The sequence below is a fragment of the Dipodomys ordii genome, unplaced genomic scaffold (genome assembly GCF_000151885.1).
Source record: "Dipodomys ordii isolate 6190 unplaced genomic scaffold, Dord_2.0 Scaffold37, whole genome shotgun sequence".
In the NCBI taxonomy this organism is placed as follows: Eukaryota; Metazoa; Chordata; class Mammalia; order Rodentia; family Heteromyidae; genus Dipodomys; species Dipodomys ordii.
In genome coordinates, this window is record NW_012267253.1 from 7,480,982 (window position 1) to 7,505,853 (window position 24,872).

A 24,872-nucleotide genomic window follows, 5' to 3' on the forward strand; every position below is an offset into this window, starting at 1 on the left:
AGAGTTAGGAGTGAGACCCTGTTTTTGTTTTTTTTTTAAGCCAATTTTTGTGGCTCATACCTGTAATCCTAGCTACTGAGGAGGTGGAGATCAAAGGAAACCATGGTTCAAAATCAGCCTGAGCAAAGAGTTTTGCAAGACTTTATCTCAAGCAACAACTGGGCTTGGTTATGCATGCCTGCCATATCAGTTGTGTAGGAGGATGAGATCCAGAGAATTGTGGTTTCAAGCTATCCTGGGCAATAAGTTCATGAGGCACTATCTCAACAGAAAAAACTGGGCATGGTGATATATGCCTGTCATCCTAACTAATATAAGATGATCAAGATCCAGGCATGTTGCTGGGCAATAAACTCTATCTCAAAAGTAACTAGAGCAAAAAGGGCTGAAGTGTGGCCAAGTGGTAGAACACCTGTCTACCAAGTAAAGGGTTCTAGGTTTAGTCCAGGACTACAAAAACAAAATCAACATCAAAAAGGGCACTAACTTTATATTGATTATATACTCACATGATAATCCTCTGCTTGTATTAGGTTAAAGGAAATTTTATTAAAATTAATTTCACCTGTTTTTATCTTTTTATTTTATTTATTTATTTATTTTGCCAGTTGTGGGGCCTGACCTCTGGGCCTGAGTGCTGTCCCTCAGCTCTTCAGCTCAAGGCTAGCGCTCCACTTCCGGCTTTTTCTGCTTATGTGGTGCTGAGGAATCGAACCCAGGGCCTCATGCATGCAAGGCAAGCACTCTACCACTGGGCCACCTTCTCAGCCCATGTTTTTATCTTTTTAAATGTGTCTTGATCTTGTGCTTGTGACCATAGGAATTTTTTTAATTTAACAGCATTTGGTTGACCTAACGTGAACGTGTTTTTTTTGGACTCCTTTGGGGGGTTCTTAGAGAGAAGTAAGAACTCAAGAAGCCCATGATCTAGCTGGAAGCAGGCAAACATGCAGAGTAGAAACAAAAACTCTAGAGTAGAGCAAGTAGTGTAAATTCATGTGCATTTGTTAAGCACCTGATGTCTCCAAGATATGAAGTAAAATATTCACAGTTTACTCTAGAACTGTGTTGCACTAAGTATAATCCACTCGTTAAAAGTGTGGGCATCATTGGGGAGTTGGTAAGATGTACAAAATGCAAATCAGACCCTGTGTCTCAGCATTATCTCCCAGTGATTCGTGTATCAGAGTTGAAACTACTTTTCTGGATTAAAGTATATCCCCTTCTATACTAGCAGTACTTGTATGTCATTAGAGACTCAGGCAGGTATTTTTCAGGAGATATTCCCATGTATTTACTCCTTTAAACATGTTTTTATGGCCTGTTTTGTACCAGACATCATGCTATGCTTGCTGAGGGCAATCAGGACAAACCTGCCCTCCAGGAAGTTGCAGGTTTGTTGGGAAGTCCCAGATGGACTGTGCATGTAGTAGTGTCTGAGGAGGTCAGTCTGAAGGGGCATTTCCCTGGAGTGAGCTAGAGAGCAGACCAGGAGTACTGGTAGTATTAGAATTGGGCCATTCTGAGTGCTGGAAGAAGAGGCAGAGTCTGAACATATAAAGGTAGTGCTGAGCATTCCATGTAGAGGAGGCAATATGTAATTGAAGAATCCTCTAATAAGAATCTCCTTAAGGTTGCTGAGTTTAGCAAAAGCAAAGGGGAATGGTGAAGAGAATAACAGGGCTGTGAAGGAATATGAGGCCAGAGGCTGGGGACTGACATACAGAGCAGTGGAGGGGGCAGTGCAAGGAAGAAGGGAGCATATATGCTCGCAGCATGAGGTTTCTGCTTCTTTGATGGGGAATTGTTTTAGCATTGGGAGGTCTGTGTTAAGTTAAAATAGCTGCTTGATATTAAGCCTGTTTCTTGGCCTCTGGGTCCATCTAGTTCCTGATGTGTCCATCAGAAAAGTTCACTCCTATGATAGGTTCTAAGCTTCTCCTGCAAAAATATTTATTTATTAATATTTTATTTTTGGTACTGGTCCTGGGGCTTGAACTCAGGGCCTAGCTGCTGTCCCTTAGTTTTTTTGTTTTGTTTTTGTTCAAGGCTAGCACTTGGGCTGCAGGCCCACTTTCAGCTTTTTTTGGTGATTAATTGGAGTAAGAGTCTATGGACTTTCCTGCCACTCTGGCTGTGGACCATAATCCTTGGATCTCAGCCTCCTGAGTAGCTAGGATTATAGGCATGAGCCACTGGTACCTGACTTATTTGAGTCTTTCTGGTAGACTCCATTAAATATTTTTATGTGTTCTTAAAATAAATATGATGCAGGCTTATTTGAAAATGTAACCAATGGACAAGTAATTTAACTGATAGAGATCCTGAAATGCCTGTTATCCTGGAATGCCTCACTCCTGTCCTCAGAGGAGAGGATGTGATGTGTCCACTTGCCTTTTTTTGCTTTTGTACATCCTTCAGCAGAGCTTTCCATAGAGCCCTAAGACATATTTGACAAGGTGCTTCTTTTTGGTGAGAGCTTTCAGATGGAACTCTCTCTGCTTGAGCCTCATTTGTAGTGAATAATAGGCTGGAGGTATGGGTCAGGTAGTAGAGCACCAGACAAGCAAGCGAGCACAGGGCCATGAGTTCAAACCTCAGCACTGCCAAAGACAAACTCACAAAAACAACTGAATGTGAATAGATTCTGCAGCTGTTGATGTGCAAACCATTTTGTTTGCCAAATCCCACTCATTAATACAAGTTTTACTATGTTTTATTTAACAGACATATAGAGGCACAAGTAGCGTGGAGATATTGCTATCCAGGCCAAAGCCAAAAGCTTGGTGCTGATTGGGCAAAAATAAAATGTTAGAAGCAAATTGAGGTCTTTCTCTCTTAGCTGGGTGCCCTTTTGGCAGCAGATGCAATCTCAGCTGGAGTCCCCTGTATTCCAAGTAACTCTCATGAATGGAAAGGAGAGGTGGTCCTAAAATGCCGAACTTGGTAGTTATCCACCGTGCCCCAGCCAATGCAGCAGCCCACTGAGGCCTCTCAGTCACCTTTTGCAACTTAGCCCCATTTCAGAGACCTAAGAGATGATCACTTACTTAGCCAAGGACACACTAGCAGGTGTAAAATTGAATCCAGGCCCATCTGTCTTGGTATTTCAAGCTCTAGTGGTCTCTGCCACTTCTTGGTGCTGACACCCCCACCCCCACCCAAAGTACTGAAATGGAAATAAAATAATGATCAAGAAACTTAGATTTATTTATGATATGCTAGCACTCCTTATCGTGTCTCACCTTATGATGAAATGTTTTCTTATCTCTTTCCCCTACCAGGGATCTCTGTTAGGTCATTCTTCCTTTAAGTCGATAGATCAGTGAGAAACAAAGAGCATAGGTGGCAAAGGAGCCACACAGTAGGGGAACACCCCTATCCACCCCAGCTGAGCAACTCTTTCTTTCTTTCTTTCTTTCTTTCTTTCTTTCTTTCTTCCTTCCTTCCTTCCTTACTTCCTTCCTTCCTTCCTTCCTTTCTTTCTTTCTTTCTTTCTTTCTTTCTTTCTTTCTTTCTTTCTTTCTTTCTTTCTTTCACCAGTCCTGGGGCTTGAACTAGGGCCTTGGGCACTGTCCTTGAACTTCTTTTGCTCAAGGCTGGTGCTCTACCACTTGAGCCACAATGTCACTTGCAGCTTTTTCTATTTATGTGGTTCTGAGGAATTGAACCCAGGGCTTCAGGCATGCAAGGCAAGCACTCTACCACTAAGCCACATTCCCAGCCCTTTCCTTTTCTTTTTTTCTTTTTCTTTTTTTTGCTAGTCCTGGGGCTTGAACTCAGGGCCTGGGCATTATCTCCAAGCTTCTTTTTGCTCAAGGCCACAGCACCACTTCTGGCTTTTTCTGTTTATATATAGGCACTGAGGAATTGAACCCAGGGCTTTATGCATGCTAGGTAAACATTCTACCACAAAGCCACATTCCCAGGCCTGCTGAGCAATTTTCTATAGAGCATTTCTGTACTGTGTTGGGGTTTGTGGTTCCCTGACTTGGATTGACAGACCAAAAACATTGCAAATTCAGAATCCCACAGTCTTCCTATGGAGGTAACTGACTTTTTTTTTTTTTTTTTTGGTTGTGGGGCTTGAATTCTGGTCTTGGGCACTGTCCTTGCGCTCTTCAGCTCAAGGCGAGCGCTCTACCACTTGAACCACAGCACCACTTCTGATTTTCTAGTGGTTTATTGGAGATAAGAGTCTCACAGAGTTTCCTGCCCAGGCTGGTTTTGAACTGAGATCCTCAGATCTCAGCCTCCTGAGTAGCTAGGATTACAGGCGTGAGCCACCAGCGCCCAGCTTCCTAGCTGACTTTTAATATTACCAAGTAAGGGCATTAAAAACAAAAGTAAAAACCAACAGTGAAACTGTACCATTACCAAGGATACAGTTGCTGTACCCTTAGCTGTTGCCTGTAATCCTAACTACTATGAGGATTCTGAGGATTAAAGTTTAAAGCCAGCTTAGGCAGAAAAGTTTGTGTGACTCTTATCTCTAATTAACTACCAAAAAGACTAAGCAGAGCCATGACTCAGTGATAGAGTTCTAATCTTGAGCAAGAAAGCTCAGGGATAGTGTTCAGGCCCTGAGTTCAGACCCTAGGACTGGCACCAAAAAGAAGAAGAAAGAGACAACAAAGACAACTTTCAGAGGAGATTTAAAAATAGTACAAATTTAGGTTTACAAAATATTTACTATGTTGTTCTTAATTTTTCACCAGCTTGGTGGAAGCTCTGTTATAAACAGGAGCCATCACTAGCCACATCCCTTCACTGTGGCCTGGAATGTGTCCTCTGAGCCTTGTATCCTTTCCCCTCCCCACGTACTGTACAAGAAGGTGCTTATAATAATTACTCATACCCTGTATTTATTTAGCTCCTTCCTCAGGAACAGTTGAAAGCTATCTTCTGGACTTTGCCCTCTTAATGCCCTTAGTATTGCTAGGATGGGAAGTGAGGAGTGGAGGTTCTTGTCCTCCTCTCACCAATGAGGAATAAAGTCTGGGCAGGGAGGAAATGAGCCCATCAGCTTGAGACCAGTGCACAGAATGGAAGACTCATCATCTAGTTTGGAAGCACTGTGGGCTGAAAATGTGTCATCTCTGTGGCTCTGGCCCAGGAAGTGGGAGGCCTCTGTGGGGGAATTAGCAATACTTTTGGTAAATTCAGTTGATCAGTAGTCAAAGGGAGGACAGATGGGCAGGGGTGGAGTGGATGAACTCGTGGAGACATTGTAGGAGCTCAGCAGAAAGGAGCTCCTTTGGTCAGGCAGACTTCCAGGAGGAGGAAGGCCTGAACAAGGCTCAAGGGATGGAGGAGGATCTGTGAAGGCTAAATGGGGACCAGAGTAAGCAAAGGCAACAGAAGGTTATTCATTTATGAAAAACAGAGACCAGTGTGAAAGGAGAAATTGGCTTCCCCGGGGCTTAGTTTTGCTTTGTCCTGTTTTTTTTTTTTTTTTAATTACCTTCTTAGAAGGCTGTGCATGGTGGAGAGTAGTAGAATCTGGGGTCACAGGTACCCCTGACTCTTACCTCTCCTGGGAGGAGATTGAGAGTGTCTTCCTGCCATGATTGAGGTCAGATCTGTATCTGTAGGGAACTTTGTAGAACTGATTGGTAGCTTTGTAGCAGGAGCAGTGGCCAGAGCCTAGCTTAAAGCATAGTGGGCCAGCTGAGCACAGGAATGGAAATGGGCTGCAGTGAATGGTCTCAAGAGGTGGAAGCCCTCCAGAGTAGACAGGATCCATACTAAGACCAGAGCTCAGGGGTGGATTGCTCCAGTTCAGGGCCAGCACAGACTCCCTTAGTCAGCAGCCCTGGTCGCTCTGGCTGTGAATATAGTCCATGCTAGGCATGCTAGGGTGAGGTGATCAGTATTGACCAGATCTCCTGAGGAGATCCTGACAAGGCCTTGGGCTCTGTTTACTTATTTGTAAGATAAGTTGTACCTACCCTCTTGGGGTTCTCATGACCAGGAAGAGTCAGGCAGGTTGTGTGGAGAGTTAGGTACAAGTAGCACTTGAGTAAGAAGGGGAAAAAAAGCAAGTTTGAATTCAGGCACTTTTGGACAGAATTCAAAGCCAAAAGCCCTGTCTGTACTGTGCCCTACTTCTGATAAGATGAGGACAGTGACCCAGCAGGTCCTCTCTTGTCTCCTATCCCTTCTGTTGATGTAACTCTTCTTCCTCTACAGGTCCTGGTTGGGCTGTGAATGTGTGCCTATGTGTGTGCACGCATAAATATACCCCTCTTAATTATAAGCTTCAGATTCCATAAAACTTGATACACTCTTGCCTCCCCATTTGTGTTCAGAATAAGTGTGGAGTTCCTTTAGCCTATGCTAAAGTCTTTGGGGCTGTAGAAGAGGAAAAAAGACCCGGCTTGCTTTGTAGTGGTGTAAGAGTCTAGGCTCCCACGCACAATGAAGAAATGAGGGACTTTATAAACATCTCCTTAAGAGTCACAAAATGGGCCATGGACCCAGGTATGGTGAGGGGAGTGTGGAATCAGGGAAGGCTTCCAGGAAGATGAGAGGCGTTAATGGCTTATGGCTCAGTGCAAGCTGGGTCTTCATCTCAGGGAACCTGATGGTCTGGGGTAGAAGCTTTGGGAGCAGGAGCCTGCTAACATATCCTTGTCCTTTCAGCCACGGTACATGTGTGAGGCCATGCTGATCCTGGGAAAGCTACATTATGTGGAGGGCTCCTACCGAGATGCCATCAGCATGTATGCCCGGGCTGGGATTGATGACATGTCCGTGGAGAACAAGCCTCTGTATCAGATGCGACTGCTGGCAGAGGCATTTGTCATCAAAGGTAGCATAAGTACCATCTTGGATTCCCTATTACCTTTGCCCAGTCCTTCCACTCTATCCCCCAAGCACCTGGAGCAGGCAACAGCTCTGGGCAGTGGACACAGTAGTGTTCAGACACTTAACCTGGGTAATACCAGGCACTGGTATCCTGTGTTGGCACCTCTTCATGGTAGCCTGGTCACCCTGTCTCTGTGGATGAGTTACCTAGCTGTGTACCCTTGGGCAAATAGCCTCTTATACTTTGCTTAGGCTCAGTTTACTTATTCAAGAGGCAAGATTATACCTACCCTCTCAGGGTTCCCATGACCAGAAGGAGTCAGCAGGTTGCTTAAACATGTTGAAATAGGCTCAAGCGCCATCTTGTTATCCAGTTGCACATCGTACTCACTGCTGCCCAGGAGTCTGTTACTCTTTAGGTATTGGGCACCCACTGTGAACAGCTCAGCATGGGGCTCCTGGGTTACAGGGATAAGCACTTCTGCCCTGGAGTAGCTCCCAGCCTTCCCAGGGTCAAGGACACTCTGGAGGGAGGGACCTGATGGACACAGAGGATCAATGATAGAAGAATGTTATGAGAGACTGATTGGTCCAGTCAGGGAAATGGTGCCACGGAATTGGCCCCGAATGTGCTAAATGTTAGTAAAAGACCTGCCCCAAACTTGGAGCTTCCAGGCTCCTTCTTCCCTGGACCCATAAGTTGTCAGGTGGGCACTGGTAGCAGTGAGATCCTGGGAGCACCCTCTGCCTTTGCTGTTGCCAGGAACATTGGATATTTGATTATCTCCCTATTACAACCCCCAGAGAAAAGTCTAATAAAAGATCTGCCTATGGTCTGTGGGGATTTGGTGCCTGGCATCAGTAGGGTATGTGTTAGCCTCTCTTATAGATAGGAACATTTTCTCTGTATTAGTAGGAACATAGGGACATGAATATCTTGAAACAAACATCCTCTCTTGAGTGTCTCTATCCTTTCTCCATCTTATAGATGGGGAAAATGAGGCCCAGAGACAAGAGGTACCTTGCCCAAAGTTACCTAGATGCATGGTAAATCCAAGAAGCTCCAGTCTCTGACCCTGGTCTTGGAATCCGTGAACCCCCTTCCTATCCTAACACACATGATTTGTCTGTCTGTTCTGGGTTCCGGTGACTGTGACATATGTGGAAGGTACATCCTCCTTGATTAACAAGAGGGCCTTTCCTGAGGGTTGGTTGTCCACCCAGGGTCCCTGAGTCTTTTCCTCATTGAATTTACACCATCCAAGGAAATGTGCTACTTTGGCTACTCTGAGAAGATGTAGAGGCAGCTTGTGGGAAGGCAGCTGCCTATTGGAAGGGTCCATTCTGGGTGGGATGCACTCCTCTCCTTTGCTCACTCATCCCCCTCTCTGGGCCTCAGGAATGGGGCCAGTCTTGGGGATGATCTTCCTTTGACATTTGTGTTGTTTTGGATCTCTTGGGACCAAAAACCCTCCCTTGGGTGTCCTTTCAGTCCTTTCTTCTGTCATCCTAGCTCAGTATATATTGCTCCCTGTCTCCTGCTCTCTACTCTCTCCAGCATGCTTCCAGCTTCTTGGGGGAACACAGTCCTGGTGGTCAGAGGTCCTGCCAGGGAGGTAAGGAGCTGCCATTGCAGGCTTGGGCTGTTGGGTGTGGGCTCTGCTAGCTCCCCATCCCTCAGTATCCCCTGGTGACTGCATGTAGCCCCTTGCCTGCCTCCCCTCTGCCTGTCCTCATGTCCTGTTGCAGTGACCACAACCTGCTGCTTGGCATGCCGAGGTTTGCCTGACCCTGTGTGTGCTTGAGACCATGCACAAGGCTGCCTGGGTGTGCACGATGTTGACTCATCTGGGTTGGGAGTCTGGTGGGTCTCTCCATGCAATGGGTGACAGCCACACCTGGAAGGAAATAGCGATGGGTGACCTGGTTTCCTGTGAGAAGATGAGGATGGTGGCAGCAGGAGGCCCCTGGGTTCCCAGAATAATAGCATCTTGGAAGCCCTCCTGCCAGGTCAAGTATACCCTCATACTCGCACTTGAGTCCCTAGACTGTTCAGGTGCAGGTGACAGGTACATACTCTATATGGAACACTACCATCCTGGTATGTTTGGGCCAGGAACATCTTCCATTTACTCTATTAAAATAGTCAAGAATACTTTGGTTTCATGGACTATCTAGGAAGGTCTGTCTGCCCTAGTACCCACTTTTGTGAAGCCCTTGGAAGATCCCTATGCATTTGGTTCCAAGTGCTCCTGACTGTCTGTCTTCCACTGAACTTTAAATCCCCTGAAAATGGCTGATCATTTATTATCATCATCATCATCATCATCATCATCATCTTTTAGTAGTTGTATAAAAGTAGTTGTACAAATCAGCTTGTAAGTACAATGCATCTTAATCATTATCACCCATTTCATCATTCTCCCCTGTCTTTCCCAACCCCACTTACACCCTTAAGTTCTCTGGCTTCATTTTCACATATGTACATTAACCATAAAATGCCTATATTCTTTCTCTTTCCATTTCTCTACCTCCCTTACTTTGTCCTCCCCTCTTCCTCCACAATGTATTTAATCTTCCTGTGATGATTATTTCTTTTATTTTTCTTCTTCTTTAATTGGTGCTAGTCCTAGGGCTTGACCTCAGGGCCTAGGCACTACCAGCTATGATTATAGGCATGAGTCATCAGTTTCTGGCTGTGCTGATTATTTCGTTACCTCTCCCTCTTGGAGCCCCAAGTGTTCACCACACAAGATCTACCTTGGTGCCCTCCATCATCTTTGAAGTTCTGTCCCTTTGATTTGCCTTGAGCCATTGTCTTGTCTCAGCTTTTTTTTTTTTTTTTGTGGGTCATAGGACCCAAACTCTGGACCTGGGCGCTGTCCCTCAGCTCTTCAGCTCAAGGCTAGCACTCTACCACTTGAGCCACAGTACCACTTCTGGCTTTTTCTGCTTATGTGGTGCTGGGGAATTGAACCCAGGGCCTCATGCATGCAAGGCAAGCTCTTTAAAATCACTGAGCCACCTTCCCAGCCCCTCATCAGCTTTTTTCTTTGTTCTGCACATTGATGAGCTGCAAGATTCTCTGATACAGTTTAGGCACCCCCCCGCACCAGGAGCTCCCCTTCTCTTTGAGCTCACAGTGTGTTTCCTCCAAGCTCTCTTGGGTCTTTCTTGGTACAGTATGTAAAATCTCTCCAGTCAGGTTAGTGAGTTCCTTCCTCCAGAGATTTGACCTCTTTTGTTTCTTGAGGTCCCTAGTCCAGCTCCCATAGAGAAAGTGCCATTTGTAACAGGCACTACTGATGACACTAAGATGAACAGCTGGATCTTACCCTGGAGAGAGCAGCAGGGAGAGAGCAGCAAGGAGGAAGCCAAGTCTGCTCCCTCAAGGATGGGTGCAACATGCAGTAGCTATTAGCAGAACTGGTACAATACAAGCTCCTTGATGCCACTCATTCTTGTCCAGTCTGAATCAACGGATAGGTCTTAGCATCAGTGAAGTCTGCTATTTGGAAAAAGAAGGAAAGGGAAACACACTGGTGGTGGCTGGTCTGTAGCTTATTGCTATGCCTGCTGGGTCAAGACAGTGGGTTTTCTATATGACTGTGTTCTTTCAGCCCTAAGACTGCCTCCATCCCTGTTCCATGGGAAGCCCTGCCTTGGCTCTTGGCCTTCTGACCACCTAAAATGGACATTTATAAACAGTCTCCTCTGGACTGCTGCTGGTAGGCAGGTTCTCTCCTAGTGGGAGTGAGACACTTGAGGTGATTGGGAGATGTGCTGTTTGTTGGAAGACTGGTTTGCAATTTTGAGGCCTGTCTGGCTTTATAGCTCCCCTAGTCATTGGCATTTCGATACATGGATGAGGAACCAAAGCTAATACTGGTTTCTCAAAGTCCTTGGATCTAGATCCAGGCCCTGAGGAGTCTGCCCTCAACAGTAGGCCTTGGGTCTCCTCTTAGGCCCTAGTCGGTTTATAAGGGAAGCTGTGGGCAGTGGATAGGGTAGGCAGCTCCTTGTCCTCAAGCTGCACAGTGAGAGCCACAGCAGGTCCTTGTGAGAGCTTGAGGAGGTGGTCAGCCTTTCTGGGGCTCAGTCTAGTCTCCCTGCCTGCCTCGACACTACCTTTAGCAGGGGCAGAAAACTTCTGCTCCAATGATCTGACCTGATTCTCAACCATCAGGGATTGTTGTACACAATTAGGCACAGCCTCATTTGGAGGGGTTGTCAGGAGTGAAGCTTGCAGGTCTGGCTTTTGTTGGCATTTCTGTTATTCTAGGAAATACTCACTAGAGGCTGCTGTCCCGAGATGCCCGAAGGCCAGCCTCCTGGCTCCACGTCTCACTTCCAGATCACAGAGGCTGTATTTCAGCCCAAGCTGTTGAGACTGTGTATCAGCCAAGATATGGCACCATCCTCATTACTCCTCCCTGACCTTAGCTCAGCAAAGCCTGTACTTCAGGATTTGTCCCCTCTGACACCATGCTTCTGGGGATGTTCGAGAGATTGTAACAACAGAAAGGCAACATTAACTACCTGGAAAACTAATCACAGAAAAGAGGAGGGCCTGAACATTTATGAGCCCATGGAAATGGAAATTTCTCTGGGGAGGAATGGTATCAGGTGTAGCTGGATCCAGTGTGTGGCATATGTGAAGGTCTTTCTTTTTTCTTTTTTTACTTGACTGTCATCCTGTAGGTCTTTCTTATCAGCTCTAGGGCTACCGATCCTTGCAGCACAGCCCCCTGGCCTCTCAAAGTGGGTGTGTGGGGAAGATTCTGGCCTGTCTTGGTCTCCTGCCCAGTCTGGAACCCATCATAATGAGCAGCTAGGATGTGGGATTGATGTCAGAGTGAGATTTCCCTGTAGGAAATCTGGGTTAAGGAAAGAGCTCCTCAAAGGATCAGGAGGGTGCTGTTAACAAAGTAGGTGAAAGGCATTGAGAGCAGAGCCCTGGAGCACAGGCTGAAATGAGTAGGACTGGCGTGATCAGGACCTGAGCCCAGCTTGCTCTCACTCCAGCTTTGAGGCTTTTATACAGACAGGGTGGTGACTGAGGCCCAGCCAGTTGTAAAGCCTTCTCTGGCGGGTTGGGAGGTGGAGCCTCAGGGTGACCTGTGAGCAACTGAGTGGGAGAAGAAAGCCCAGGGGAGCTGGAGGAGGCTTCCTTGGAGGTGGGGAGGAATCATACCTTCTTGAAGCAAGAGGGGGAGGGTTAGTAAAAGGAGTGAATGAGGATTAAGTGGATTGCATGAGAAGGCACAGGAAGGTGAAAGTCCAACAGGCAGGCTCAGAGTTCTTGGCTGGGGTCACTAAGAGATGTTGAACAGCACATTATGTGGGTCAGTCTTCTCTAGGATGAGGTGAGGTCTAGGCCTAGATCTAGGACAGCAGAGTAACCAGTTCTCCTCTTTTTCCTGTAAGACAGCCCCCAGCTGTGACAGAACAGAAAGCCACCATCGTCTACTTCAGAGGGCTCTTGTGTGGCCCTCTTGTGTGGCTCTCCTCAGGCCTGTCCCCTCTGTTTCTCTGGCTCTAGGCAAGTGTACAAGTCTGTGGAGAATGAGCCCCATTTTTCTAGCCACATATTCCACACAGACATAGCCATTGGTGCCACATTTGTGGCTCATAGCTCCATCGGTGGGCTGTGGGCCCTTGAAGACCAGCTCTACCCCATGTTTCAGTCTAGCTTGCCTTACTGCTCCTCTGTATCACAGTCCAGCACTGGCTGTGGAGAAATGTGACCTCAGTTCACATAAAGCCATACTGTGGAGCTGTTGAGAAAAGGAAAATATGAATTACATTAAGGAGCCGTGAGGACTGACACGTGCAGGTTCTCCTTTCCCCTTCTGAGGTTTGGTGGTGGTAGTGGTGGTGGTTTCTGTTCTCCTTCAATTAATCCAAAACAGCCAAGGTGTTCCGTTTTCACTTGGGAGTTCAGTGCATATTCAAGACTTTTTTTTTTTAATGAAAGAAAGAACACCAAGCCGCTGTCAGGTGGTATACCTGAGTTTTGTTTTGTTTTATACCAGTATGGCAAGAATGAGCTATTGATTTTGGCCCCTCCCTCTAGGCATAGGCTCTCTATCTTATGAGGAAGGGAGTATACTCTTATACTCCCTCCCTGGCCCTACACTGTGGTCCCCAAGGGAGGAGAGACTAGTTTTTGGCTGGAGAATCCAGAGGGAAATCTTGGAGGAGGCTGAGTGCGTTCATTGAAGGTTCACCAGGCTTTCATTCTGTGCCTTCCTGGGCCAAGGACACCAAACCCAGCAAGATATATCTTCTATGGTGGGGGCAGGGCAGTGGGTGAGGATGGGAACAATCAGAGGCGGTAGGCCATGGGCTGGTTAGGCAGAAAACCTGAGGTCCTGCTGCATCTTGTCCTGGTGGTCCTTTCCTCTGTCAGAGTCAGGGCGAATGGTGTGTAGACAGGGCTTGAGGGGTGTGTTTGAGAAATCAGCATCCACACTTGGACCTGTCCCCAGAAGGGTCAATCTGTAACTCAGCCATGAGAGAGAAGAGCTTGAGATTTGGAGGCCTCTACTGGGCCACTGAGGATAAAGAAAGGCAATGTAAATCTAGGCCAAGGTCAAAGTTTATAAATGCCAGAGGATCTATATCTAGTCTCAACCAGAACACTAATATTTGCCCTTGCTAGGTAGGCACTGTACCACTGAGCCATGCCTCCAGCCCTTTTATGCTCTGAGTATTTTTGAGACAGGGTCTTGCTTCCTGCCTGGGGATCTGCCTATTTCAGATTTCCTACGAATGCTAAGATAACAAGTATGTATCACTCACTGTACACAGATCTCAATTGAGAAGGGGTTTTGTGACACCTTAATCCTCCCAGTCTTTTATTTTTATTAATTTTATTTTTTATTTTTTTTGGTGCTGGTCGTGGGGTTTGAACTCAGGCTCTGGGCACTGCCTGTCCCTGTGCTTTTTTGATCAAGGCTAATGATCTACCACTAGAGTCACAGCTCCACTTCTGGCTTTTTGGTGGTTAATTGGAGATGAGTCTTGTGGATTTTTCTGCCCAGGCTGACTTTAAACTGAGATCCTCAGATCTCGGTCTGCTGAGTATCTAGGATTACAGGCATAAACCACTGGTGCCTGATGCTGTGCTGCTGGTTAATTTGTGTTTTGTTTCTTTTTTTTTTTTTCTTTTTTTTGGTCGGTTGTGGGGGGCCTGAACTCTGGGCCTGCACGCTGTCCCTTAGCTCTTCAGCTCAAGGCTAGCGCTCTACCACTTGAGCCACAGCACCACTTGCAGCTTTTTTTCTGCTTATGTGATGCTGAGGAATCGAACCTAGGGCCTCATGCATGCAAGGCCAGCACTAGACCACTGAGCCACCTTCCCATCCCCAGTGTTTCATTTTTTGATATATGGTCTCAATATGTGTTCCAGTCCTCCTGCTTCCAGTTCCACCTCCCAAGTGCAGGGATTACAGACACACACTACTATGCATGGCTACATTTTAATTAAAATGTACTTTTTAATATCTTGCTTCTTTTGCAAGATATAATTTCTGAGAAATCCACCCATGTTTGTTAGGTATATACACGTCTTTCACATAAACTCTTCAGAATTTTATTGTGCATCACTTTACTATTTTTTAATACAATTTTGTTATTATTAAGATGTACAGAGGGGTTACCATTTCACAATCCAAGTAATCCATACATTTCTTTTTGGGACAATGTCATTCGTTTGCTTTCCCCTAGTTTCTCCCTCTTTTTCTGCCCACAGATTCATACTTTCATTTTTTTATTTTCACTTATAATTCTGGGACTTGAAATCATGACTTCAAGTGTTTTGCCTCTTGAGCCATGCCTCCAGTCCTTTTTAATTTTGTTATTTTCAAATAGAGTTAAATTTCTACCAAGAGTGGCCTTGGCTTTCTTGTTTAGGGATGATGCTGTACCCTTTTAGGCATGCCTCCAATATAGCATTTTGTTAGTTAATTGTAGATGGAGTCTCAAGGACTTTTCTACCTAGTCTGATGCTCCTGATCTCAGCCTCCTAAGAAGCAGAATTACAGGTGTGAACTTTTTAATCATGATCCTCCTATCTCCACCTCAAAATTTGATATTTATACAGATTGTTCAAGAACTGTTTTTTAAATGTAGAGGAGACCAACCCTGGGCTCTGCCTTGAACATGCTTGAATTTGTCCATGTATGTGTGCATTCATCCATGTTTTTTCTATCTAAACACTTGTTAAAGCTCCAAGTCTCTTGAGATTGTGTTCTCACGCCTGTATGGAGTCGGTCTCCTGGGCACGAGCACATGTCTGAAGAAGAGGAACTGGGCCAACCCCAGAGGAAAGCCTCAGGGCCCACCTCCTTCCTTTCTCTATTCCTCCTCCTCATCTTTGACCTTTCCTGATCATGAATCATGGGCAGGAGATGTGTTGGCACTCAGTGACCTAGGTGACAAGGACTGTTGAACAACAGCCTTCATATTCTGTGCTGACAATTACCCCCCACTTTCAGCTACATCCCAGACGTACCCAACCTGGCAGAAGTCAGGACCACTGAATGTGTTGAAATCTCACCAAGAAAAACAATTCTGACTCCTTGTATTTGCAGAACACTTTGTACTTTAATGTACTTGGGCCCGGTGGGAGAGAGAGGAATTCTAGCCGGCTGACACCTTGAAGGAGCCCACAGTCTGCTTGAGGAAATGTATGAACAAATAGGTAGAAGAGTAGCGAGGGCTGGGAAGGTGGCTCAGTGGTAGAGTGCTTGCCTTGCACGCATGAGGCCCTGGGTTTGATTCCTCAGCTCTACATAAGCAGAAAAAGAAAAAGAAAAAAAAAAGCTGGAAGTGGCTCTGTAGCTTAAGTGGTAGAGTACTAGCCTTGAGCTGAAGAGCTGAGGGACAGTGCCCAGGCCAAGAGTTCAGGCCATGACCAACTCCCTCCCCCCCAAAAAATAAGACAGAAGTGTGTGAAGTAGAGACCTAAGGAGGCCCTTAGCAGTTGACTCTTCCAGAACATCAGGAAGGACTTCATAGAGGAGGTGGCTTTGGTGATTAGTGACCTGGGGAGGACCTACTGGTGGCACATTCCAGGCTGAAGAAGCACCTTCAGCACATCAGGAAGGCAGCCCCTAACCAAGACTTGGGAATGAAGTTGGATGTGGATGTAGCAGGTAGGTTGGGAAATAGTGGCGGATGACAGGAGTGGACCTTATCATTCAATAAAAGGACCACTGGGGAGTAGAGTAGGCTCCCCCTTCAGTGTGAAGGATGGGTTAAAGAGGAAAGAGACTAGAGGCAAGAAAGTCAGTGTAGTTAACCCCATTCGGAAGAGGCAGCCTGCAATGAGGTAGTGGGAGAAGGAGAGGGGAAACTTGAATGTTAGTAATGTCTGCTCAGTCTTCAGCTGGATGTTGGGTAGGAATTAGCTTCAGGCCTGTGTTCTTACCCATTCATGTACTAAGTTATCCTCAGCACCTACTACATGTAAGGTAGTGTGAGAGGCATAAAGAAGTGTGTGTGTGTGTGTGTGTGTGTGTGTGTGTGTTGGAGGAGTATTATGACTCATATACTGGGTAGAGCCTTAGAAAAGGTGCCTTTAGGTATGCAAACGATATTTTAGGAATCTGTCCCTTTCCACCATATTTCATTTCTACTGTGTGTGGTCCTCTCTCTTTTCTTAATATAAGTTTGGCAATGCCTTCTTTGTTTCTTGACTTTTTTTCTTTTTGGCCTTGGAGCTATACTTTCATGAATAAAATTTTTCATTAGAGTTTTAAAACTTCACATGACATAAAATTGTATCATTTTTATTATTTTAACCATTTTTAGGCGTATATATTCACATCATATAGGCATGACTTTAAGTGGATCTTCTCTTGAATTTCCAGGCTTACCTCTAGCCCCAGCTCTGTACCCCCAGTAAAGAGAGCAGCAATTCCAAAACTGGTTCTTACTGGCCTAGATAGGGCCAGGTGCTCACCTTTTCCCAGTCACCCTGTTCCTGTGGCCAGCATAGGCTGCAGGAAGGCTGGTCAGAGGGAAAGCAGGTGGTGTTACCAGGTGGGCTGAGGATGTCAGGGAGGCAAAAACAGCAGGAGTCAACTACCACGAGCGGATAGAACACAGGTCACTTGCTCCTGAGACCGACAGTTTGTTTGCAGGAGGAGAGCACATAGGATTCTGTGGAACCCAAGTCGCTGCTCTGGCAGAAAGACTTCTTTGCCTCCCCCCCCCCCCCCCCAAGCTTCTAGATGTTGGGGAGGAAGAATTGGGCTGGCCATGGTACAATGTAGAAGCACCTGGAAACTGGATACTTCCTTATAATAACCAGGAGTGGCAAGAAGGGCTTCCTGGGGGGCTGGGTCCCCACATAGGACCTGAGTGCCTTCTCTGGACCCATTGCTTGCTCCCAGCTGCTGCTAATACCACCATCGCATTAGCTTTTCCTTCCGCTCCACAGACCTCTGCCTGCTGCTCCAGAACATAATGTCCCGTTGGACACACTCCCCTCTCCCTTCCCTTCCCTTCACCCCTGCCTCCTGGGCCCATGGTTAGGGCCTGGAGTCAGGGCCCCAATCAGGACAGGTCTGAGGTGCTCTCTTCCTCCCACAGGCCTTTCCCTGGAACGCCTGCCCAACTCCATTGCCTCCCGCTACCGCCTAACTGAGCGGGAGGAGGAAGTGGTCGCCTGCTTCGAGAGGGCCTCCTGGGTGGCTCAGGTGTTCCTGCAGGAACTGGAGAAGGTGAGCTGGGGTGGCACAGCATGCAGCGGCTGCTGTGTGTTGAGCAGGAGTATCTGTAGCCCAAACTCTGTGCAGATTCCCCTGTGCAAATTTGAAGGTCACATCCCTGTCCCAAGACACTACTTCATTGGTTAGAAAATTCATTGCAATACGCTGATTCTGTCAGAAGCAACTCTGCCACCACAAAGCAGTCTTAATAAAGAAATGGTCCTTGTCATGTGTGAGGGGTCAGGGACTCTGGTAAACTGAACTTGTAGAACCAAGTGTAACGGCCTTGTTTGCACTGTTAACCTGGGAAGGAGGAGCTGGACATCTCCCTGCTCAGTGGGTTAGGTTTAGAGGGGTCCCATCATTTCCCTGCCCCTCTTCTGTGGAAAAGCTGGAGCAAGGCTGGTTCTCACAGTGAGGCATCCTTCCCTGCTCCCAGATGTCCCGAAAGTGCTTTGCCAGGCCCACAGGAGAGGTGGGCCTTGAGTCCCATTCTCCAAGCCTTTCAGAAACAGGCAAAGAGCCAGCTAGAAGACCTCTGCTAGTTCTCAGGCCTCTCAGTCCCCAGTTTCACCTACCTGAAGCATGCCAAGTACCCCAGCTCTCCTTGATGAGGTGCTCTAGTTTCCTGAAGGGAAGACAGATGACTTGGTCCAGCAGAGACCTTGTTAACATGTATGGAAAAACTTCACACTATGTACATGAAGTAAGTGCGATTGCTGTTCCCATTTTATAGGTGAGTTAAGTTGAGCTTGGAGAGGAGTTACATAGCTTCCCCAGTTCATACAGTTAAAAAGCAGTCCTGGCAGGAATGCCTGGACATATTAGATGATGGTCTCTAGCAGAGAAGATCATGATTGGTGCCCTGACAGAGGAGTTGGATGTGAGCTGAGAGGTGCAGAGTCAAGGAGACCCCTGTGCTTCTACTAGGTAACAAATGCCAGAATTAGCCCAGTACCTGTTTTGGTGATAGGCCTTTCTGAAGCTGTTCACTCAAGCCAGACTTTTCCCATAAAGCAGAGCCTCCCCAACCTCAGCACTTCTAACAATTGAGTCATTGAGTCTGGATTGTTCTTAGCAATGGGAACTGCCCTGTGTAGTATAGGTAGTTAGCAGCATCCCTGCTTCTATGACAGGTGCTCGTGGTGCACAGCCCCCTCTGGATACTACCAAAAGAGGACAGCTATCTCAGAAGACAGATCCACCCCCTCTCCTGTGGAGAGCCACTACCTAGGAGTCCTCTGCTTGACTGAATGTCAGGAAGAAATGACTAAATACAGGACTCAAATGCCTGTTCCCTGGCAGAGGACACCTGGAGACTTGGTTGGCCTTCATCCTCACCAGGGCCATTCAGATCACTGCTAAATAGCAATATTTTAGGAGTTATTTAAATTTGTATTGTTTGTGGCTTGAAGAAGTTTTCATGGAAAGTGAGGGAAGCTTCCCTTGGGCTTTTAAGGGGAGTTGAGCATGTGCTCACTGTGTAGCTAATGCTGTCTGGAATGTGTTATCCTCCTGCCTTGCTTCTTGGATGTGGGGACCACAGGTGTATGGCTGTCTATGAAATGGGAATGGCGACAGTTCCTAATGGATTTGTTCTAAAGGTGAAGTGAGCTAATGAACCGAAAGCTCTTGTGATGCTGAATACATGTGGGCTTGTGGGCAGTCAGCATTTGGATGAGGAGACAGGTTTTGAATTAAAAATGAGTTAGAGGCTGGACACCAGTGGCTCATGCCTATGATCCTAACTACTGAGAAGCCTGAAATCCAAAGATCATAGTTTGAAGCCAGCTTGGTCAGGATGTCCATGAGACTCTTATCTCCTGTTAACCACCAAAAAGCCAAAAGTGAAGTTGTGGCTCAAATGGTAGTACACAAGCCTTGAGCAAAAAAGCTCAAGAACAGTGCCCAGGCCTGAGTTCACACACACACACACACACACACACACACGCACACACGCACTCACGCACGCACGCGCGCGCGAGAGCTAGGTTGAGTTTTTTCGGTTGAGTTTTTTCAGCCTTGAACAGCATGCTTGTGGAGTAGAGGTGGGGCCATTGACTCACCCTCCAGGCCCCTCTCCCTCCCAACTCTGGGACAATGACTCCTCTCTGTTCCCTTCCCAGACCACAAACAACAGCACATCAAGGCACCTGAAAAGCTCTCCCCCTGTTGACTATGAGCTCTCCTACTTCCTGGAAGCTGCCCTCCAGAGTGCGTTTGTGAAGAACCTGAAGAAAGGGTAGGTGTCCAGCGGCTGAGCAGGACCTGGACATTCCTTTCTTGGCTGGGTATATTCTCATGTTCCCAGAGGATCGTTTAGGGCTGGCTTATGTCACATCTTGTCAGTGGCAGAGGGCCAGATTCCTCTAGTTGCTGCTGAAACAATAAAACCTGGACACTTGTGGGAGAAGCCACATCCAAAGACACAGTAGTGACTCTCTTCAAAAGGGTGTGCAGGAGCTGGAGAGCTGGCCAGCTTGTGCTGCCTGCTGGTGGCAACTGCCACTATTTCTCTTCTCTGAGACTTGGGTTCCCCGAAACTCAAGTAAGAATGCTGATTCCTTTTTGTTCCAGCTTGAGAAAGGACAATGAGGTGTGAGGGAAAGGATGGTGACAATAAAGCCTGGCATCATTTTTGAGGTGCTACAGTAGATGAATGAGCAGTAAGTTTGCCTGTGCATTGTGTTGAGGCTCCATACCTTAGGTATGGCTGGTGTGAGGCACCAGGCCAACAGTGGTGATTCATGGTGTAAGTTGGATAGTGGTAGTGGGGGAGAATCAGGAGAGCACCAAGCATTCAGCCCAGCCAGTCAGCCATGCCCTAATCCAGGTAGGGCTGGGGCATTCCTGGCTGTCTCTAGCAGAGATATGGGGCCTCCTCAGTCCTTCCTCTGTATCATTATAATCCTCTGCTGCAGTCTTTGGGCTCAGGCTGGAGGATGTCAGTGGAAGAAAGGACCCTTGTGTGCCTAGAGCAGCCCATCTCCATGGGAAGGGAGAGAATGGTGGGAAGAGAACCCACCATGGTTGGTGGTTGGCCCAGGCAGATAATTTCTCCCTCAGGGTGGCATAGCCCAGGGTCAGGATCACGTGGCTTCCTTTTCGTTGACTGCCTGGAGGTCTTCTAATCTTGTGCCTCAATTTTAGTATAATTTGTTTTTTTTTAATGTCACTTTATTGTGTTCATTTGACCTATTTTTGAGCAGATGATAAATTGATTCTTACACATATTTGTATAGTCAGAAAAACAAACCAACAACTGTTTTCTACTCTATATTGTTAACATAGACCATACCAGTGAACAAAAATGGGTTTTCCCCACCCACCACTAGTGATATTCTCCAGTCCCATCAGGGGGGTCCTGAGACTAACCAGCAAAAGCACAGGTCCCACAGGCACAGTACTACAGTTCCACAAGGCTGTCCCAGTTTCAAAAAGCAGGTCCCCAGCTTACCCTCAAGTTCTGTCTGACTTGGCTGCAAATCAGATGCTCCCACAAACCCTTCTAGTAATTTGCTAGAGCAGCTCAAAGACTCAGGAAAAGAATTTGCTTCTTAGGTTCTGGCTTCTCATAAAATGCTAGAGCTCAGGAATTGCTGTACAGAAGAGACGCATGGGCAAGGCACGGGGGAAGGAACCTACTGCCTCCATGCTGTCTTTGGCTATGCCACCTTCCATGCGGCTTGCAACCCAGAAGCGCTCCAGAACCAATGTTCCTGTGCTTTTATTGAGACTCTGTTATGTACACATGACAGATGAAACCATTAGCTGTTAGTAACCTTCACCTCTTAGCCTCTCACAGTGACTTGTTGATCAGCTGTTGTGGATAATCATTAATGTTTTGACATCTATGATGTCTTATCTTTTTTTAATATCCATTATTTATATTTTTTAGTCTTACAGTGTATCATCATAGACTAGTGTCTATTTCTGCACAATAGAATTTTTGAAGTCTAGTCCTCTAATCTAATTGTCATTATGTATCCTTTGATCAACATTTCAACATTCTCCCATCCAGTCGCCTCTGGTTGATGTCTATCTTTTCTGTTTGTCTGTGTGGATACACAGATGTAATTATTTCTGTCTTTTTGATCATGTAATATTTGAATTTTATTATTTTTTTCTTTTTTAATTATCTTTAAGCTGTTGTACAAAGGGGTTTCAATTCATTGTGTCAGTTTATGAGTACAATGCCTCTTATCATTGTCACCTGCTTCCATTGTTCTCCCCATCTTTCCCAACCTCAACTTACCCCATTCCATTTTCACATGTATGTTGAAATGTATGACTATATTTTTTCTTTAAAACAACAAAATATCCTAAAGTGAACGTTGCTTGTAGCCTGTCTTCTCCTACCATGCTATGGTTATGATCCTCTTTCCTTTTCTCAGGAAGTTGCCTGCTGTGAGAGGGTGGGTGGAGAGAACCTTAGCTGAGCCTATAGCCTGCAGCTGGAAAAGTCATACTTCTGCTGTGGCCTGGGTGGAGACTAGGAAATGAGAGGCTGAGGGATTCTAGGTCACAGGATCTGCAGGAGAAGATTCACAGCCAGATAAGCTTAGGAAACAATGAATGCAGACTCTGAAGATCATGAGCCAGGTGGTAGGTCTGGGAGACGGCAAAGATTGTGTGGTTTTCTTTACCATTGCTCTAGTGTCCGTATGTGGGGGTGTCTTTCAGTGAGTGGATGTTGTACTACTGGGGCCTTCAGCAGAGTGGACTGATTGAAACGCAAGGTTAGCATTTCCATCTAGAGGCATCCCCACCCAACCCAGTAGCTCTGTCCCATCAGCGCTATGCCCCTTTTGTGATGTTGAAAGCCTTTGTGCTAGGGGCTGGGAAGGTGGCTCAGTGGTAGAGTGATTGCCTTGTATGCATGATGCCCTGGGTTCAATTCCTCAGCACCACATAAGCAGAAAAAGCCGGAAGTGGCACTGTGGCTCAGGTGGTAGAGTGCTAGCCTTGAGCTGAAGAGCTCAGGGACAGCGCCCAGGCCCAGAGTTCAAGCCTCACAACCGATTTAAAAAAAAAAAAAAAAGCCTTTGTGCTTAAGTTCTCAAGTTAAGCATTCCTTCCCAGAATTTGGAGCATATCTCAGTGAGGCCACTCCAGGGAGGCAGAGGTGGCTGAAGTAGCTGTAAGCAAACAGGTAGCCTAGGTCTTGGGGAGGCCTGTGTCCTTTGTGCATCTTTTTCCATTCTATACTCAGTGTTAGGCAGCACTGAGGTGACAGTGCCCAAGGGTCCTGTCTTCTAAAAAGTAAGGGAAGTGTGGAATGATCCCAACCTGGAAGCCATGCCTCCCTTATCGCTTTGGGCCTGGCAGAGCCAAAGGTAGGTGGATCTGGAGCAACTCCCGCTGTGACCAGGTCCTTGAGCTCTCCCACTGTTTTCCTCATTCAAAAAGGAGAGAAAAGGATCATGGATGCCTGGCAGCCACTTGGGAATCAGAACAGGTATGTGTACCTACAGAATGCTCACAAGTGCTTGCAGTAGCAAATTCAGGATTATTATCAGTTATTTTTATTTTTCATGTGATCCATGGCCGGAAAGGCTGCCAGCTAAACTTGAACTCCAGACATGAATTTCGCACCTTTTGTTCTCTGTTTATTTTGATTGTAGGACTAAAATTGAACCCAGGGTCTCCAGGCTACAAGGAAAGTGCTCTATCACATGAGCTATACCCAAACTCTTCTGCTTTCATTTTGATTTTGAGACAGTCTCAATACCTTTATCCTGGGCTGGCCTTGAACTATGATCTTTTACTTGTCTCTTAAGTAGTTAGGATTACAGATACATACCAGCATGCCCAGCTATCTTTTCTTATTTCTCTGGGCTAGTAAGTGTCAGTGATCTTATGTAGGATGAGTATGTTGATTGAGTGGTCCAGGAAGACAAGTTAGCTCATGCCAGGGAAGGGCACACCGTGGTCCTAGGTTCCTTGGACCACCTGTGACCATGGAGGAGTCCTGGGAACCACACACTGAGGGGCCCAGCTGCCTCCACCCACCTCCACATCTGCACTTTCAGTCCTTTTTTCAGTTGCTAAACTTTCATTTCGGAGATATGGCCTGGTCTACTGCTTCCTGTTTTTACTACCCAGGCAGTTGTAGCTGGTGATTGCTGTTACCCTGGCCTTGCTGTGCTTGGGATCCTGCCTGGAGCTCCTCCTCTTTAAAACTTCTTTATCTTGCCAGTTGTAAGCCCCCAGACAGTCTGGGGAACAAGAGTTCCCCACCCAAGAGGTTTAGCAGGAAGCTGTGGTCATACCTCTAAGTCTGTCAGCTCCTTCTGCAGCCCAGTGTGAACTTGTATTGTAGGTTGGCTATAACCTCTCTCTGTAAATAAACTTTCATGAGAACAGCCATACCTGTTCATCCACAAATTGTCTCTCTGTAATTGAATGGGGAGAGTTGAATGATTGTATTTGAGACCTTATAGCAAAACTTCTATTTGCTGACCTTATTTGGTCTTTGCAGAAAGTAGTCTGCTGACCCCCTACTCTAGAGACCTTAGGGGTCCTACCTCATAGGGACTTTTGTGGCCCAAAAGACAGAGGGGATGTTCTATATGGGAGCCCTTTGGAATAGAATTTTTGAGACAGGGACAGTTCTAGTTTCAGTGTTCTCATTTATTTAATACTCCTTATAATAATTCCTGCCACTTACTATGTGCTAAAGTTGCGCCAGGCACTTAAGGGCTTTGTATGTTTTAGTCCTTTTAACAGCCCTCTGAGGGAGGTGTCATAGTTAGCCTTCCTGTTGTTCAGATGGGAAACTGAGGTACGGTGATGAAAAGTGACTTGTCAGCCAGGTACTGGTGGCTCATGCCTATAATCCTAGCTATTCAGGAGACTGAGATCTGAGCATCATGGTTCAAAGCCAGCTTGCGCAGGCAAGTCCATGAAACTCTTATGTCCAATAAACCACGAAAAAAAGCTGGAAGTGGAGCTGTGACTCTAGTAGTAGAGTACTGCCTTGAGGGTTAAAAAGAAGAGAAAAAAAAACCCTCAGTGACAGCACCCAGGCCTTGAGTTCAAGCCCCAGGACTTGGGGCACAAAAAAGAAAAGTGAGCTGGGTGCTGGTGGCTCACGCCTGTAATCTTAGCTACTCAGGAGGTTGAGATCTGAGGATCGTGGTTCAAAGCCAGCTGGGGGAGGAAAGTTCGTCAGACTCTTACTTCCAATAAACGACCAGAAAACCAGAAGTAGAGCAGTGGCTCAAGATGTAGAGCACTAGCCTTGAGCTGAAGAGCTGAGGGAGAGCGTTCAGGCCGAGTTTGAGCCCCATGACTGAAAAAAAAAAAAGTGACTTGTCCTTAGTCATAGCCAGGATTATG

At 46.5% G+C, this 24,872-nt stretch overlaps 1 protein-coding gene across 1 annotated transcript in view; it reads left to right on the forward strand.

The window, feature by feature from the left end:
• The window catches only part of Ttc7a (tetratricopeptide repeat domain 7A), a 118,878-nt gene that overhangs the window by 14,051 nt on the left and 79,955 nt on the right, over positions 1-24,872 (forward strand). Inside the window, exons 3-5 of the mRNA XM_013017953.1 lie at positions 6,646-6,814; positions 17,413-17,543; positions 19,658-19,773. Of these exons, the coding sequence (XP_012873407.1) occupies positions 6,646-6,814; positions 17,413-17,543; positions 19,658-19,773 (416 nt within the window). The remainder of the gene's footprint in view (positions 1-6,645; positions 6,815-17,412; positions 17,544-19,657; positions 19,774-24,872) is intronic.